This window comes from Hylobates moloch, unplaced genomic scaffold (assembly GCF_009828535.3).
Source record: "Hylobates moloch isolate HMO894 unplaced genomic scaffold, HMol_V3 SCAFFOLD_17, whole genome shotgun sequence".
NCBI classification, from domain to species: domain Eukaryota; kingdom Metazoa; phylum Chordata; class Mammalia; order Primates; family Hylobatidae; genus Hylobates; species Hylobates moloch.
This window is the reverse complement of record NW_026652292.1, coordinates 43,012,531-43,030,868: the sequence shown is the minus strand read 5'-3', so window position 1 is coordinate 43,030,868 and position 18,338 is coordinate 43,012,531. Positions and strand designations below refer to the sequence as shown.

At 40.4% G+C, this 18,338-nt stretch overlaps 1 protein-coding gene across 3 annotated transcripts in view; it reads left to right on the top strand.

The window, feature by feature from the left end:
- The first annotated feature begins 655 nt into the window (after positions 1-655).
- The window catches only part of SLAIN2 (SLAIN motif family member 2), a 78,734-nt gene continuing 61,051 nt past the window's right edge, over positions 656-18,338 (top strand). Inside the window, exon 1 of one of the 3 annotated variants that reach the window (XM_058430045.1) lies at positions 656-1,375. In XM_058430045.1, coding sequence (XP_058286028.1) covers positions 987-1,375 — 389 coding nt within the window. In that variant the 5' untranslated portion in view covers positions 656-986. The remainder of the gene's footprint in view (positions 1,376-18,338) is intronic. The other 2 variants (XM_032135454.2, XM_032135455.2) reach the window with 2 other exon arrangements.

Here is an 18,338-nt window from a genome sequence, read left to right as displayed (position 1 = left end):
GAAGCCGTCTACTATCCCCAGCTTCCGCCCCAGTGTGCTGTAAACTTTTAAGTCGGGAAAACTATGTTTTAACCGATGAGATAATGCCTTTAGAAGTGCTTAGCACAGTGTCTGGCCAGTAGGAAGCACTCAAGAAATTATGATTATTTTGACCTTAGGCCTCTCTTAACTGTCTGAAACTGGGGTTTCTTATTTTCAGGGGAAGAAACAGGACACGAGCAGTCTCAGAGGCTCCCGCCAGCCGAGACAATCTCCAATTAAAAGTCGGCATCGATTAAATATTTGCTGAACGAAGTAAACTGTCTCTCCATTGCCGGGCTGAGCGCCCACTCGAGATCCGGCCAGGAACAAGGGCGAGACTGGCCCGCGGGTCCCACACTCCGTGTAAGGGGTGGAGAACACCCCACACACCCAGATCAACAGGCGAGGCTGCTCGAGGACCGAGTTAGCCACCTCAGCCCCGCCCGCCGCCAGCCTTCTGCTGGCCTCCCCGCCTGCAGGGACCCTCCCTAGCCAGCCTAGCCGCGTCCCACATCCGCCGACACGCCCCTTCCGGCCTAATCCCCGCCCCTCAAGCACCGGCCCCGCCCCATAGGCCCCGTCCGTGGCCCCGCCCCGCCGCGAGCCGGCGCCGGGTCCTCTCAGCGCCCGCCGGCGGCCGCGTCCATCCCCGACGCTCTGAGGTCACCGACTGGGCCGGCCCGCAGGGGGCGGAGGGACGGAGGGAATATGGCGGCAGGGGCCGGATATTGGCGCCGCCTCCCCCAATCCCGGAGCCGGCGCAGATGAAGCAGTTCGGCTGGGGCCAGCGGCGCTTTGGAACCCGAGGTGGGGGGACCCTGGCGGTGGGGCCTGGTCCTGCTACATGCCTGCGCCTCGGCTAGAGTGAGCGGCGGCGACGCCTCTTTCCTCCGGCTGTTTCCCTGTCGCTGCGAGAGCGAGCGGGCGGCGGAGGCGGAGGCGGCGGCGGCGGCGGCGGGGCCGGGATGGAGGACGTTAACTCCAACGTGAACGCGGACCAGGAGGTGCGGAAGCTGCAGGAGCTGGTGAAGAAGCTGGAGAAGCAGAACGAACAGCTGAGGAGCCGCTCGGGGGCCGTGCAGGGCGCCGGCTCCCTCGGGCCCGGCAGCCCGGTTCGGGCCGGCGGGTCCATTCCCTCCTCCGGCGCGGCGTCTCCTCGGGGCTTCCCCTTGGGCCTCAGCGCCAAGTCGGGCGGCGGGGCCGGGTCGGGCCCGAGGCGGACGAGTAGCGAAGAGCTGCGGGACGCTACCTCCTTGCTGGCGGCGGGCGAGGGCGGCTTGCTGGACGAGGTGGAGCCGCTGCGGCCCGACGAGCTGGAGCGCCTGTCAGGCTGGGAGGAGGAGGAGGAGAGCTGGTGAGCGCGGGGCGTCGGGCCGGAGTTGGGCGGGGACGGGCCCGGGGGCGGAGAGCGTCCTCTGAGGGTCCCTCTGGTCGCGCGCCTCGCTTTGTGTAGCCGGGTCCGCTCTCCGGTGGGGACTTGTGGTTTTCTTCTTTGGCAGAGGGAACGTCAGCTGGAGTTGGGGGTTCGAGGCGTGCGCAAGTAACAGGGTTGTAGCTCGTTGTCCTTTGGATTGTGGACCTTCTGGGTGCTGGACTCTATTGGGGTCTGTGGGTTGGGGCAGCTTGAGAAGGGCTGTTCGCCTGGGAAGGAGTCGGAGGTGGGAAACTGCTTTGTAGGCAGGGATCCTGCTTTGTGTAAGATACTGGCTTTCGGATGGTGGCCCTGGGCATTTTCGATGTAGGAGAGGGGTCTGCTTGATAAGGTATCACCAGGTGTGGGGGTCGGGGGCAGACCAGAGTCGTCTATGTCTATGCAGCGGTTGGTGTTTGGGACCCATTTCTGGCGGGGATGGGAAGACCGTGTGAATCAGCACTCCCCTTTGGGTAGTGGGGTAAAGCTTACTTTTTTTGAAGAGGGCAGAGGATGGTGCTGCTTTTTTTTTTTTTTTTTTTTTTGGGTTCTCTTTGTGTGAAGAGTCAAGGGTGGAACAAGAGCCCTGGCTGTTATTTTCTAACACAAGAATTGAGTCTGGCGTTTTGCAGAGCTCTGAATTGACAGTTATCACATCCATTTTTCATTTCCACGTCCTCCTAGGGGCAGAGAAAAAGGGTCCTATTTAAAAATCTAAACCAAAGCTGTATTGTCATAAGCCACTTCTTGATGAAATTGTGGCCCCCCACCTTAATATCGCTTTCATAAATAGGACATGGGAGGCTTTTCCCCTCGTTTTATTATAAAGATGTGTGTGGGCAATTATTTGTCTTAATTCATTTTTCTTAAAGTTTTAACTTTTAGCTAAAATGTCTCTGCTCTATTGAAATTAAAACTTCTTAGTGAAATCGAAATAATTCATAGACTCTGGTATTGCAGGGCTGGAACTTTGCAGTGTTCTGAGGTAGTTAAGAGCTTTCCTGGATTCGGCCCTGGTTTTGCCGCTTACTAGCAGTATGACCTTGAGCAAGTTACTCTGAGGCTCACTTCTTCTATTTGATGGAGAAAATAATAGCACTTACCTCTATAGAGTTATGAAAATTTAGTAAGATAATTATGTATGCATTTAGCGCTGGATCTGGCACACAGTAAACTGTCTAAAGCTGCTATTTGTTACTCTTAAGCCTAGTTACTTAAATCAAGAAACAGTTCTTACATGATGTTGTAGGGGATTCTGGAGATTCTTAAGTGTTGATCCCTGTTCATAAGGCAGTTATAGTCTTGTTGAGAACGAAGTTTTGTGCAGTTAAATAAACTGGAAAGTGTACAGTGAATTACCCAAAGAGTGATAGAACAAAGAGTACTGACAGTGCTCAGTAACTGGGAAAAAAATAGTAGTCCAAAGTAGTTGGGCCAGACTTTGAGGAGGTGGCTTGGAGTCTGAAAGTGAGGAAAGAGCGGGAAGGGCATTTTATGCTCTTGACAGCTACAAGAGCAGAGTCAGAGGTATTTGTAACTCCCAGTTAGGAAGATTTGAGTAACAGAATTACTCTTGAGTATATGACGACAAACCTTTATTACCAAGTGATATCAAATATTAGAGCTGACTATGGTAGTGACAGTTTTTGATATAAATGTGAAATTGCATTCTCCCAAAGGAATCTTGGGTATGTATGCACTTTAAAAGAACCCAGAATCCTGTAAATATTGTCACATGGCTCTTGCAAGTGATGATAATAAAATGATGCTCATAATAATGAGGATTAGCTGCACCCATCAGCCCCTTTTAGATTATGTATTATTAGAACACATTGAGTTCACTTGGAGAAGCCGATTAAGTCTTTGGCTGTTTTGGTTCCTGAGCATGAGTTTTGTTAAGGTAAAGCAAGTCTTCCTTAAATACTGTTCCAGGAGTTTCTTTTGACCAGATGATTCCTGCTTCCTGCTTTGATCCTGGCTTCATATCTTGATACTATAGGTGTCCTATACTTTTTCTGAGATTTGTGTGAACTGAAAGTCGAATATAAATCATATTTAAAATGCGTTGGGGTATGTGATTAGGGTAAAAGTTGTAGGGGATGGATGTCAGTGTCAGGAAGATTCAAAGTCAATATTTTTTCCTTTCTTAGCAAGCTAAAAATCTGCCTTTTGTAACTTCTAGCTATTGCACCTTCCTTTTCATCTACAGGAATGTTTCCTCCCGAGTGTATGTGCCATAAAGTGCTAGTTCTGAAGATGTCAGTAAGTGTTATGTAGAAAAAAAGTGGGTGGGTTCCGGGATGGAATAAATGTGGAAAAAACTGGGTTCAACAAAAACAGTTTTCTTTAATGCTGGGCTCCTGGAGATGCTAATGTGTTTTGAACATAGTAAATCTCTAGGGAGTATGGTTTGGTCCTAAAGTTAATTGAGCTCCCCAGGAACTAGTATCTTATAGAACACACATAGAAAACAGTGCTCTACAGTAGTCACTTTCACACTTCTTTTTTTTTTTTTTTGGACCCAGCTTCATGATAAGAAACACATTTTAACTCACATGTATCTGAATAACTGAAGCAAAAGTTTCACAAAATGTTGATTACTTTTACTACCAGTGATATGCTCGGATATTTCCCATTTCTATTCTGTTTCATTAGAAAAAAAATGCTGGTTACTACCCAGCTAAGCTGATTTTGTGACCCATTAATGAGTTGCAATTCTCACTTTGAAAAACACTGTTCTGGAATAACTCAGAAAAGTTTAGGGATGAGAACTAACATCATTGTGCATTACAGTGTGTCAGTCTGTGCCAGGCAGCTTATAAATATTTTTTGCCTCTAATTTTACACATTGATGAGATAGGTATCATTTTCTAGGTAAGAAAACTAATCTCTCTCCAAGCATCAAATAATGCACACTAAATGATGGCACCAGGATTTGAATCCAGGTCTTTATACATCATAGACTATGCTGATCCCACAGTATTTTGCTTTTTCCAAGTATAATCTCCTTTTCACATGAGTGGCCTCTTCACATAGTTGAAGACTACTGTGGTGTCCCTGCTGACCCTTTCTCCCTGCCACACACTCTGAGCATTCCCTTCTCTTCTTCGGAGTAAATAATCCCAGTTTGTTTTATCATTCCTTAGATAATGTAATTCTCTGATCCTTCAACCGTGGTTATTTTTTTCTTAATTAACTCTAAGTTGCTCATTGTCATTATACATGGTTCCCAGAATTGTGCCCAGCATTTTAGATGATATTTGATCAGATGGAGAGTGTGGTGGGTATGAACCAAATGCTGTTTTTTTTAACCAAATACTTCATTGACAGTTTTAACTTTTGTTACTTATGCTTAATACGGGCCTGAAGTATCAACTTCTCTCCCATATATTTTATACATAAGATGTTAAACTGAGTCTTCCTAACCCTAGTTTTTGTGTAATGGATTTTTTTTTTAGCTTAAATATAAGGCTTTTATTTTATATATTTTTAGGTGTGCTTAGATTAAATATAAGGCTTTTAAATTTCCTTTTGTTAGTTTTTATTTAAACATTTAATAGTATCCTTTCTGATTTATTTGGTCATCTTCGTATTTGGTAGGCATATCTACTATGTCTTCATTCAAACTGTTGATAAAAATATTAAATTGACAGAATAAATTACTCAAGTGTGCACGTCAGCTAGACTCACTCTGGATTAACAGCAGTCCATTAATCAACACACATGGTTGTTCAATAATTACTAGTTCTATCTATTATCGTCAGGCCTATATGACATTTGGTGTAGACATTATGAAAGATTTTGTAAAATGCCTTGCTATAATTAAGCTATACTCTGCCTACAAGATTCTTACCTACAGTGAAGAATACTACATTACTATTACCAACCTATTAAAATAGCTATTGCAGTTGATTTGTTTGGACTTGTTCATGATGAATGTTCTAGCATTTCATGTATTCACTTTTCCTTTCTTCACAAACTTTTTTAATCCAATTTTGAATTTTGCAAGGAATCAGTTTGGTCTGGACTTTCTAGACACTGCTTATTTTTCTCTTTAGAAGTTACCATATTTCCTTTTATCCAGACTTTTGCCTGCCCATGTTCACTGTGATATTAGTGATAAAATTTCTGTTCTTTTCCATCATTTGGAGTGGTAGGCCTAAGCCCATTTTAAGCTACATTCTGGCTCACTAGATCAATTTATCTTAGGTTTATGAAGACACTTCAAATTCACACTGACTTCTCATCAATAACCTTTGTTGATAAATGTCTCAATTCTCAGCTAGGTAGGTATGTGGTTTTTATACTTTTTTGTCACTTGTGGCTCTTCACTGCTGAGAGTTAATTTATTGTATGACCTCTTTGTTTATGTATGCTTTTTGTAGAGGGCCATTGGTAAAATTTGCCTGTAATTTAATTTGGTAAGCCTAAGTTAATAAAGCAATTTGTGTAATTATCACCACTTATCTGAATAGTTTGGCAGTCATTCACTGATTAACATACTAACATCTTGGGAAGTTTTATGTCTTCTAGACTCTTCTGTACCAAGGAGATGTTACTTCAAAGTAATGTGGTTTGCGTATGTGTGTGGGTTAGATGAATCAGAAGTTAGGTATCTAATAAGCTTTCTATTTCCCTTTTTTTTTTTTTTTTTAAAGAGACAAGGTCTTCCCATGTTGCCCAGGCTAGTTTCGAACTCCTGGGATCAGGCAATCTGCCCACTTCAGCCTCCCAAAGTGCTAGGATTACAGGCATGAGCCACTGTGCCTTGCCCTCTATTCCATTGTTAGCAGTGGTTTTCCAGTCATTCTAAAATGGCTTTAAATTTTTTCCTTTAATGGAACAAATACTTAGAATACCTGTGTGCAGCACAGTGTTGGGAACATTGAGAGACATCATAATGCAAGTTCTTAAAAAATAGAACTTGGCCAAGCAGAGCCCCATGGTTGATAAAAGTATATTGCAGTCACTGTGGTGTGTCCATGTTTTATATGCCAAGCATTTTGCAAGACAGCAGTCCGCAACCTGTTTGGCACCAGGGACCGGTTTCGTGGAAGACAATTTTTCTGTGGACCAGGGGTGGGAGTATAATCTACAGCTCACTGCAGCTTCAATACCCCCCCGTCCCCGGCTCAAGTGATTGTCTTACCTCAGCCTCTTGAGTAGCTAGGACCACAGGCGCGTGACACCACGCCTGGCTAATTTATTTTTTATGTTTTGTAGAGATAGGGTCTCACTATGTTGCCCAGGCTGGTCTCGAACTCTTGGGCTCAAGTGATCCACCTGCTTCACCCTCCCAAAGTGTTGGGATTACAGGCATGAGCCATCGTGCCCAGCTCCTTTACACATGTTAAATCATTTAATGTGTACAATTTGGAGTCGTAATTATTATTGTTTTTATTGTAAAATATAACAGAATTTACCATGTTAATAATTTTTAAGTTTACAGTTCAGTGGCATTAAGTACATTCACAATGTTGTGCAATCATCACCACCATCCGTCTCTAGACTTTTCATCTTCCTCAACTGAAACTGTACCCATTAAACAGTAATTCCCTGTTCTCATGGATGCCAGCCCCTGGCAACTACCATTCTACTTCTATGTCTATGAATTTGACCACTCTAGGTAGCTTGTATAAGTAGAATCATACAATATTTGTCTTTTTGTGTCTAGCTTATTTCATTTAGCATTATGTCTTCACAGTACATCCATGTGGTAGAATGTGTCATGTTATCCCCATTTTACAGCAAAAGAAACTAAACCCAAAGTCACATAGCTAATAAAGTGAAATTGAGATTGACACCAAACCTAAAAGTCAAGTCTGATGAAGAACGATTGATCTTGATTTATTTAGCCTATAGATATTTAGCTTGGGGAAGAGAACTTTTTGAGTATTTGTAGGACTCTAATAAGGATTATTACTTATATAACTGTTCATCACTAGACTAATAGGTGTAAATTAGAGGCAGGCAAATTTTGTTTTAGTAGAAGGAAGGATTTTTTAATAGAGCTGTTTTTGGATGTTATGGACTACCCTAAAAAAATGTTGGAAATAACCTTCAAAAGACTGCTGAATGCTCCTGTGGCAGGCGATGTTACAAAGAAGGAAAAAAGTTGAATTGGGTGAATTCTGAGTGTTCTTTTAATTCTGTTGCAATCTGTGTGGGAGCATAAGATACCTTCAAGACAGGCTGGGCATGGTGGCTCACGCCTGTAATCCTAACACTTTGAGAGGCCAAGGCAGGCAGATCACTTGAGGCCAGGAGTTAGAAACTAGCCTGGTCAACATGGTGAAACCCTGTCTCTACTAAAAATACAAAAATATTAGCTGGGCGTGGTGGTGGGCACCTGTAATCCCAGCTACTTGGGAGGCTGAGGCAGGAGAATTGCCTGAACCCGGGAGGCGGAGGTTGCAGAGAGCTGAGATCGCGCCGTTGTACTCCAGCCTGGGCGACAGAGCAAGACGGTCTCAAAAAAAAAAAGGATACCTTTAAGACAGAGTGCTAAGCTTAAGTGTGAGGAGATATTTAGCAGCAGAAGCATCATGAATGTTTTCCCTTTAAGTCTGTGGCACATTTCTCTGAATATCCTCAGTAATGGCCAGTTGTTTTCTTCTTGAGGGTAGGTTTGAATTTTGAAAACCATTAGAAGTCATTATCTTGCCTGGTGAATAAAAATGAGTTAGCAGGGTATTTAAAAGTCCTCAGCAGTCCAGCGCTAATTTAACTTTTTCCTAGATTTACTTGCTTTTGCCAGAACCTTCAAGAACATTTATGCCCTTTGGCTTTTGATGTTCATCCGTTTTTTTCTCCTCCTTCTCTTACCAAAATTTTACTTATTCTTCAGGCACAATGCAGATTTTCTTTCCTTTGTGAAATTCTCCTGAATTTTTAACTTGGTTTACTTCCTCTTCATTGTTAACCTATCACTGTTTATATATCCTTTTTTGGAGTATATTTAACACAACCACCTTGTGCTTTGGTCTGTGTAGTCTAGATTGTGAGCAGTTTAAGCAGGAGGATAGTATCATATTCATCTTTATGTTTCTGAACAGGACCACAGTATAGTAAGAGTTCAGTGACATTAATTTAAATGAAATCAATCAGTGATGTTAGGTTAAAATGAGGCAAAACTAAAACAATGAGACCAGATTTCTTACGTGACCGTTATGCCAGTTACAGATGAGATACTTCACAGATTCTGAATAATGGCAGTATCGAATGTATACCTTCCCATGATGAGTTAAAGAAGAAAATACTGTCTAGATGTAGCGTCTGATTTTTAAAATAAGTTTAAAAATTAGCCAAAATACTGGCATGGCTCTGTTTAGTAGGATTACAGAAGCACTTTGTTTTAAACTTCTTTGTACTTTTTGTGATTTCCAAGTTTTCTGATAAGACGTGAATTGCTTTTATAATTTAAAAAATCCTATTGATAAAATTTAAGTCAGTTTTATTACTCTGTGATCATGTAGGAATCATAATATAACATGATACATTAGAAGCCTTTTTACTTGTAGTTTTCCTTGTTACTTAGTGGTAGTAAGATTATATATCACAGATGGATAAATTTTGGCTTCAATAAATATGGTTTCATTTATTTTGAGTAACTGCCATAGGTGGAGCACTACACTACAATTATAGCATATTTTTGATAGAATTGGAACCCAAGACATGTATTTGATCTTGTGATCTATTATTCTTGTTTGCTTTAAATTTAACAATTTAATTGGGCAAAAAAAACCATTTATTGAACTGGGTAGCACCTAGGACCGAAAGTGGTTTAGAATGCTTCTTAGAATGTTCTGGCTGGGCACGGTGGCTCACGCTTGTAATCCCAGCACTTTGGGAGGCCTAGGCGGGCGGATCACGAGGTCAGGAGATCGAGACCACAGTGAAACCCCGTCTCTACTAAAAAAAATACAAAAAATTAGCCGGGCGTGGTGGTGGGCGCCTGTAGTCCCAGCTACTCGGGAGGCTGAGGCAGGAGAATGGCGTGAACCCGGGAGGCGGAGCTTGCAGTGAGCCGAGATCGCGCCACTGCACTCCAGTCCGGGAGACAGAGCAAGACTCCGTCTCAAAAAAAAAAAAAAAAAAAAAAGTTCTTAACTTTACATTTCAAAAATTAAATTCCACAAGTGTAACTATTAAAACATTTATCAGATCTACCTAAATAAATCATATAGTCTGTTTTCATGAAAAACACAACTTTGGTTTTTAGGAATATCAGATAAGGAACACCAAAGTTGTATAGCTCACATCCTGTGAGCTTTCTGGATCACTGATGTTGCTACTGCTCCTCAGTCCCCATCTTTGGGGCCTCCCTGTATTCAAATTCCTATGCCAAATTGCCCAGGGAACCTGGTGCTGATACCCTGGTAGCCCGAAAAGGCTACTTGCCTTCTACTTCCACTTACGCAGACCCCTGCCTCCTTACCCTTCTGCTAGGAACATATCTATAACTATATAAATTCGTGTAATTTTGACTTTTTTTTAAAAAGGCAATTTGGGCAGTAAATAGCAGAATTAAGTAGTGTCTTAATATAAATGGATTGCGTTACCTGAATACACTATTCCTTGTAGTAATTATCTGTACTAGCCAGAGCACATTGCATGTGACTCCTGTTGGGCTAATTTTCAGTAGCAAAAATGAATTTGTAAAAGAATGTAGGTTTTAAGGCTTTGGTAATAATAAGTTCTTATTTCACCTCTTTCATTTACTCGAAATTACATCTTCTGTGATCTTTTCGTTTTGGGGTCGAAGTTACAGAGGAAATGAACAACTTTAGGACAAACTAGCTTATTTAAGAGGAAGGCTTTAAACTAGGTCTTTAGGAGTGGCCCAAAAATTGCAAAACAGTTTACTTTGATCTGGGAAAGTTCTCACATTATGGAATAAAATAGAAACTAGAGACTTTAGAGAAAAAAATATTGATTATATCTCCTTGAAATGTGAAGAATAATAGATGCAATATAATGTAGTACCACAGTATCAGATATGAAATTTTTGAAAATATTTGGAAAGATAAAACAAAGGAAGTTATATTTAGTTAAAAATCAGGTTTATAATTCATGAGAATGAATCAAATCATCTCCCACTTCTGCAGTGTACTAGACTGAAACTCCTCTCCCACACATCCCTCTACTACTCCATTCAGGAGCTTCTGCTCCTCTCTCTGTGAGAGAGTAAGAAAGTAATCAATTATGTGTGGCTCTTGAGGCTTATTTTGTTTGAAAAGTGTGAATGAGAAGCAGGAGTGGGCCAAGCTAGTCTGTAAGTGACCCTTGACTCCAATAAGCTTGAGGAATGGGATTTAATAGGTACTCTCAAGTTAGGTTTTTAATATGCATTTAATACCTAATCGGTACTATATTCTATAGTGATAATCAGACTAAATTGTGTGTTTTTGCTAATACCTATTTAGTAGATACAGAAAGAGTACTTGAGTAATTTTAGGCTGTGAATGCTTGTATCTTTTGAGTGGGCCTGCTCATTTCTCCTCTCAGTGTGAGATAATGAATCTTGTGTTGACCTGTCCCAGTGAAACTCTTATTTGCCATTGGTTATACTTAGGACTGATCTGGAGTGGATTAAAAAGCAAAACCCAGAAAACTGATGAATCCTAGAAACCTGAATCTAGAGGTTTGGAACTTGATGAGCAGGCACCGTAAGTCTTGATGGTAGTGCAGCCTGTGAGTGAAAGAGGCTAACAACCTTTATGTGAGGTATAATAATCTAGTTTTATCTTAATTCTTCTTCAGATTTCTGTCTAACACCATGTCTGGCCAGTGGTAACTGCTCTATAAATATTTGTTTAAATTACTGAGTGGAGCATAAGCTTTCAAGGTGTTTAGAGTTTGGCTAGGAGACAGAATGAACATAAAATTCTGTTCTCTCTGAAACCAATAATATTTTCTAGAAGAAAGGTTTGTATGGGCTTAAAAGTGAGAGCTGGGACTTTGGATTTGGGCACAGATGGAAAGGTATTTTTGCTGTCTGTGAGAATCAACAAGTTTAGGGAAAAGAGCAAGTGATACATTTGAGTAGGGTAGAGAAAAGGCCTGTGAAGATCTTAACTACAGGGATGTTTGTTAGGGAACAAGTGAGAAAGTTGAATCATTGGGTTGGAGATCATACTGTGAATGGCCTGTGAAATCTAGGAGGAGAGTTTTTGAATATTGGAATGCTTTTAACAAAATGGTATTTTGGAGAGGTTAGTGTGGCAATAGTATGTAGGCGAGAACATAAGTCATAGCTACCTTTATTGGCTAGAAAACATCCTCTGAGTTTTGTGTCCACCTCTTGTGCCCTGAAGTATTCAAACCAAAGTATTGAATTCAAACCAAACTATTGAGTCCACAGTAATACTCTTTCCGTTTCATACCAACTGCTTATAATATGTTGCATGAAAACCATCACATCACATCAAGCTAAATGATTAAAGATTAGGCCATTTACCTAAGGAGGAAATAATAGATATCATTTTGGTTTCAAGATTGTTTAGTTCCTCTTAAAAAACATTCACATTGTTTAAAAATGTCATTTTGATCTTATTAATGTTATTGTAAGGATAATCCCAAAGCAGGATTTTGCAACCTTGACATTTGGGTCAGATAACTCTTTGTTGTGGGTGCTATCCTGTGTATTGTAGGATGTCCAGCAGCATCCCTGGCCAACCAAAAATGTCTCCAGACATTGCCAGGTGTTCCTTTGGGGCAAGATTACCACAGGTTAAGAACCATTGCATTAAAGGATACTTATGGTGTCAACATGACCAGAAATAACTAGTACTGTATTGCAGTAATAAATTTTGTATTCTAGTTACTTTGCTCCATTTACATTTTCTAAGTCAGAAATAGTGCTTGATATGGTTTGGCTGTGTGTCCCCACCCAAATCTCATCTTGAATTGTACCCCCATAATCCCCACGTGTTGTGGGAGGGACCTGGTAGGAGATAATTGACTCATGGGGCAGCTTCCCCTATCCTGTTCTCTAGATAGTGAGTTAACTCTCACAGTACCTGATAGTTTTATCAGAGGTTTCTGCTTTTGTGTCTTCCTTATTCTCCCTTTGCCTGCTGCAATCCATGTAAGATGTGACTTGCTCCTGCTTGCCTTCCACCATGATTGTGAGGTTTCCCCAGCCATGTGGAACTGTAAGTCCAATTAAACCTCTTTTGTAAATTGCCCAGTCTCAGGGATGTCTTTATCAGCAGCGTGAAAACTGACTAATACGGCGTAGTTCTGAAAATTAAGTATAAGTCAAGGGATTGGGCACTACTTGAGAGTCAATGGAGCACTAACCAGATGAGATGTCAGAACAGTAGATGTAGATTAGAACTGCCTTGGGGAAACTGGAATGAATGGTCACCCAAGAAGTAATCATCAGACATTTATTGAGTACCTGCCATAGGTGGAGCACTATCTATAATGGTAAGAAATAGTCATAAGAACTTTGATGGTTGGAAAGCTTCATGAAAGCTTCAAAAAGACTTCATGGTCAGTCTTGAAAGGCAAAGTTAAGGCTGGGTTGGATTAAAAAAAAGGAAACTTTTTTTTCCCTTTATAGTGAAAATAACTATGAACAAAGAATCCATAGGTTAAACTCTCCACGATGCATGAAACAAACATTTATTTGGTCAGTTTGGCTGAACACAGAAGGTTTTTTTTTACTGGAGTAAAGATCAAAGGACACAGTTTTGAATCTGATAACACAGGAGTTTGAAAACTAAGCTGTGGAGTGTATCTAATGGGAAAGTTTTTAAGCTGTGAAACAGTGGTATGTAGATATGTGTTTTAGAGTGTGAAGTGGTAGAGTGTAGGTAGATTGGAAATATGAAAGTCTGCTAGGTATGGAGAAAACAGTTAAGATTATTGTATTTTTTTTTTTTTTTTGAGACGGAGTCTCGCTCTGTCGCCCAGGCTGGAGTGCAGTGGCTCCATCTCGGCTCACTGCAAGCTCCGCCTCCCGGGTTCACACCATTCTCCTGCCTCAGCCTCTCCGAGTAGCTGGGACTACAGGCGCCTGCTACCACGCCTGGCTAATTTTTTTTTTGTATTTTTAGTAGAGACGGGGTTTCACCGTGGTCTCGATCTCCTGACCTCGTGATCCGCCCGCCTCTGCCTCCCAAAGTGCTGGGATTACAAGCGTGAGCCACCGTGCCCGGCCACAGTTAAGATTATTGTAACAGTCCATACTTGATGAGATGGGGCCTAGACTAGAGCAAGGTCAGTGGAAATGAAAAGGAAGGGATGGATTTAATAAGGATTACTGAATCAATAGGATATGTTAATTGAATATGTAGAGAGAAAACAGTCGATATTGGCTCAAAATTTTTCATTTATTGACTGGAAAAGATGATGCTATTTTGAGGGTTTTTTGGGGGATGGATGTAAGAAGCAGTTTAGAGCTCTGACTGACACCAAGGAGAAAGATCAGAAGTATCAGAAAATTATGTATGTCCAAAAACCAATAGTTGGTTATGGCAAAACAGCAACAAAAACTTTCAAATTAAAAAAAAAGTTATCTGATAAACATGGAATAAAATAGTAGGAACAAGTATTTAGTTGTATCTTAAGAGTTGATAGAATAACAAAAAGATCCTGGGCTATATAAAGTGAAGGAATAGAAGAGCTCATTTTTACACTATATGTGCATTTTCAGACCCTCAAATCATCACTTCTAGCTTGGGTAATTAAACTGTTGTAAGTGATGTAGAAAAAACTGATGGGAAAGGGAAAAAGTTAAGGGATTAGAGTGGTTAAACTTAGCCTCTTACAGAAATTGGGATAATTTGATTACTGTCACTTGGGAGAGAGATCCTTGTTAATTGTTACGGTATTTTTTTTTTTTTTTTTCCTCAGTCTGAGTCTCGCTGTGTTGCCCAGGCTGGAGTGCAGTGGAGCAATCTCAGGTCACTGCAACCTTTGCAGCCCGGGTTCAAGCAATTCTCCTGCCTCAGCCTCCTGAGTATCTGGGATTACAGACACCCACCGTGTCCAGCTAATTTTTGTATTTTTAGTAGAGATGGGGTTTCACCATGTTGTCCAGGCTGGTCTCATCCTGACCTCAGATGATCCGCCTACCTCGGCCTCCCGAAGTGCTGGGATTACAGGCATGAACCAGTGCGCCCAGCCTGTTATGGGTATTTTGAAAGGAACAAATAATGAAATGATTATGAATTAAAATAGGAAAAAATTGATTCAGTTGATCTACAGCTGGTAACCAAATGGTTAGGACCAAGAAAAAGTAAAATTTTCTTTTCTTTTTTTTTTTTTTGAGAAGGGGTCTTGCTCTTGTCGCCCAGGCTGGAGTGCAGTGGCACCATCTCAGCTCACTGCAACCTCCGCCTCCCGAGTTCAAGCGATTCTCCTGCAGGGATTACAGGTGACCGCCACCACACCTGGCTGATTTTTGTGTTTTTAGTAGAGATGGGGTTTTGCCATGTTGGCCAGGCTGGTCTCTAATTCCTGACCTCGTGATCCGCCTGCCTCAGCCTTCTGAAGTGCTGGGATTATAGGTGTGAGCCACTGTACCTGGCCGAAAATTTTCATTGTTATATTTCAGGAAAAAAATGCCATGCTCTTTTATGAATTCTTCATACTTATTTCCTTGCATTCCTTTTTTACTGTGCACCAGGAAGTTTTCTTTGGGGGTGAGGAGGCATAAGGGATGACACTGTGAAATATTCTCATTCCTGTTCTTGAGAAGCTTAGAATCCCATGTGAAGACAGTTATAAAATTATATAGAAATTGGATATATACACAGAATCACAAACTCTAACAATGGAGGATTAGATTAGGTTTTCTTTTAGGACAATGTCAATTCTAATAATACTGTTCCTTCTTCCCCACAAGTGTATTTTGTGCTTTCTGACCATCTCAGAATACAGTATAGTTCAGGAATCCTCACATACCCATTCTTATCTTTATATATAATTCAAAAGAAAAAAGGAAGAGAATTTCTAGCCTGGTATTCTTAAATATTAACTTTAGTTGTATAAGCAGAATACAGTATACCCGTCTCTCTTACCTCCTACTCTGGCATGTAACATAAAAATATTGTTAAACTTTCTTTAGCATTTCAATGTTAAGGTTAAACACGTATTTAATATACACATTTTATATGTTTATAAATATATAAATGTAGATTATATCTAATTACATATATTTATATTTTTCTCATTCTTATCTGGTTTATATTTTCACAAAGTTGGTAAAATATTTTAATTTTATTATAACTCAATAATTTTAGAACCTGTAGGAATACTACAGATGGAAAATTCTCTGATATGACAATTTTTAAATCTTTACTGTGTTAATAAACCTTTGTTATCAGTGTTTTGTGGGTTCAAACTTTATATTCCTGTATCTTTTCCAAGAAAATGTATTCGTAGATGCTTTATCAACCGTATGAAAAAGTGTTAATTTTTTAAACCTAAATCATTAAGTTGACAAACTATTAAAAGTCATTATAGCACTTTGCATTATTATCTTGGATTTGAAGAATATATAATTTGCTGAAAATATGACGTTTTAGCCAGGAACTAACATGGTTTCTGTGGGTAAGATCCTGTTTTAGCCACTAAAAAGCAAAGTACTCTAAAAGAAACTGCATGGATCATGCATGTATGTAATGTTTATATGTATATATTATATATGCACATATCCATACATATACCCATGTATGTTTTCTATGGACTAAAAACTTCTTGTGTTAGTAATTGCTATCTATATATGCAGTTGCAGCCAAAAAGATCTGTACTAGTATACATAAAGACTGTATTGCAGCTGTTGCCACAGTTTGCGAGTCTGGAATAGTTTGAGACTCCCTGTCTTCCTGATATCTTCTCTCAAAAAGAAGCAACTCAGTTTCTGATTGATGCAGTCTAGGTTGGTCTCACTGTAACTAGTGTTTCCCAGCATGCCCAGGTGCATAGTTATGGCTCAGCACTAGAAGTTTGTTTTTTAAAGACTTAATTCTCAACCTCAAGTTTAGTGACATTCCAAGGAATATCAAAATTGTTTTAATTCTCTTAAAATTAAAAAAACCATGCCATAGTGGAATGGGAATAAAGTGAGTCATGAAATGAAAACGGAATCATAATAGCTATTTCTGAAAGTTTGAAGTTCTTTAAAAGGTTTTCTACAGTATACTTTGCTTGCTTTGCACTGTTTTTTTGGGTTCACCATGTTTTGTGTTTTGTCACACATACTGTTTATATACACATATATTCTACCCTGCAACTAATGTCACTTCAGTGCTTGAAAATAGCTCTGTTCTAAAACTTATTAATGAGTTTGCCTTGCTAATAATTATTAGTATTATTGATATTTTAATATTCCTCTAAAAACCAGAAGAACATATTATATATATTTATATAAATACAGTATTGTATGTCTTTTAGTTAGCTAATGGGCCAAATATAATAATAAAGTAGCACTATGAACAATCTAGAAGTTAAAAAAGATACTATATATTTAAACTGGATATGTTTTTCTTCAATTTAATTGTGATTTTTGGTTGTAGTAGTAGGTGGGATTGATTGAAACCTTATATTTTATAGTTGGTAAGGCTTAAGAGAGCAGGGAACATTGTGGCTGTTAAAATGATTATATTGAAGTCTTTTTTTTTTTTTTTTCCTGTTTCAAGAGACAGGGTTTCTCTCTGTTGCCCAGGCTGGAGTGCAGTGGCACAGTCATAGCTCACTGCAGCCTTGAACTCCTGGGCTCAAGCAGTCCTCCCACCTCAGCGTCCCAAGTAGCTGGGACTATAGGCACCTGCCACCATGCTCAGCTGATTTTTTTTTTTTTTTTTTTTCCCCAAGACGGAGTTTTGCGCTTGTTGCCCAGGCTGGAGTGCAGTGGCATGATCTCGACTCACTGCAGCCTCCACTTCCACTTCCCGGGTTCAAGTGATTCTCCTGCCTTAGCCACCTGAGTAGCTGGGACTATAGGCATGTACCACCACACCCGGCTAATTTTGCATTTTTAGTAGAGATGGGGTTTCTCCATGTTGGTCAGGCTGGTCTTGTACTCCCGACCCCAGGTGTTCCGCCGACTCGGCCTCCCAAAGGCTGGGATTACAGGTGTGAGCCACCGCACCCGGCCCCACTGATGTTTTAAAAAACTTTTGTAGAGACAGTGTCTCACTATGTTGCCCAAGTTGGTCTTGAACTCCTGGCCTCAAGTGATCCTCCCACCTCAGCCTTCCACAGTATTGGGATTACAGGTGTGAGCCACCACTCCTGGCCCTATTAAAGTCTTTAACTTAGGAATCTTTTATATTCTTTTTTTAGCAATGCTTTTTAGACAGTAAAGTATAATATTTAAGAGTACTGCTTCTGGAGCAATTTTGATTTTGCCATTTAATAGCTGTGCCACCTTGGACAAGTTACTTAGCTCACTTGTCTCAGTGACCTCATCTGTAGAATGGGAGATTATAATAATACCGATCTTATAATTTTGTAATGAAGATTGAAAGAGTTACTATATTTAAAATACTGAAGCAATGCCTGACATGTAATGAGCATTTGATACAGTATAAATTATAATAATTACTGTTACATTGACTAAGAAAGCTTGTTAAAGCATTATAAGCAATGTATCCTAATGGTTTAGAATTATTAAATTATATTTGCTTGTGAGTAAAACCAAAGATACTTGTATTTTTTTATGAGGCGGAGTTTCGCTCTTGTTGTCCAGGCTGGAGTGCAATGGTGTAATCTCAGCTCACTACACCCTCCTTCTCCCGGGTTCAAGAGATTCTCCTGCCTCAGCCTCCTGAGTAGCTGGGATTACAGGCTCCTGCAGCCACGCCTGGCTAATTTTTGTATTTTTAGTAGAGATGGATTTTCACCATGTTGGCCAGGCTGGTCTTGAATTCCTGACATCGGGTGATCTGCC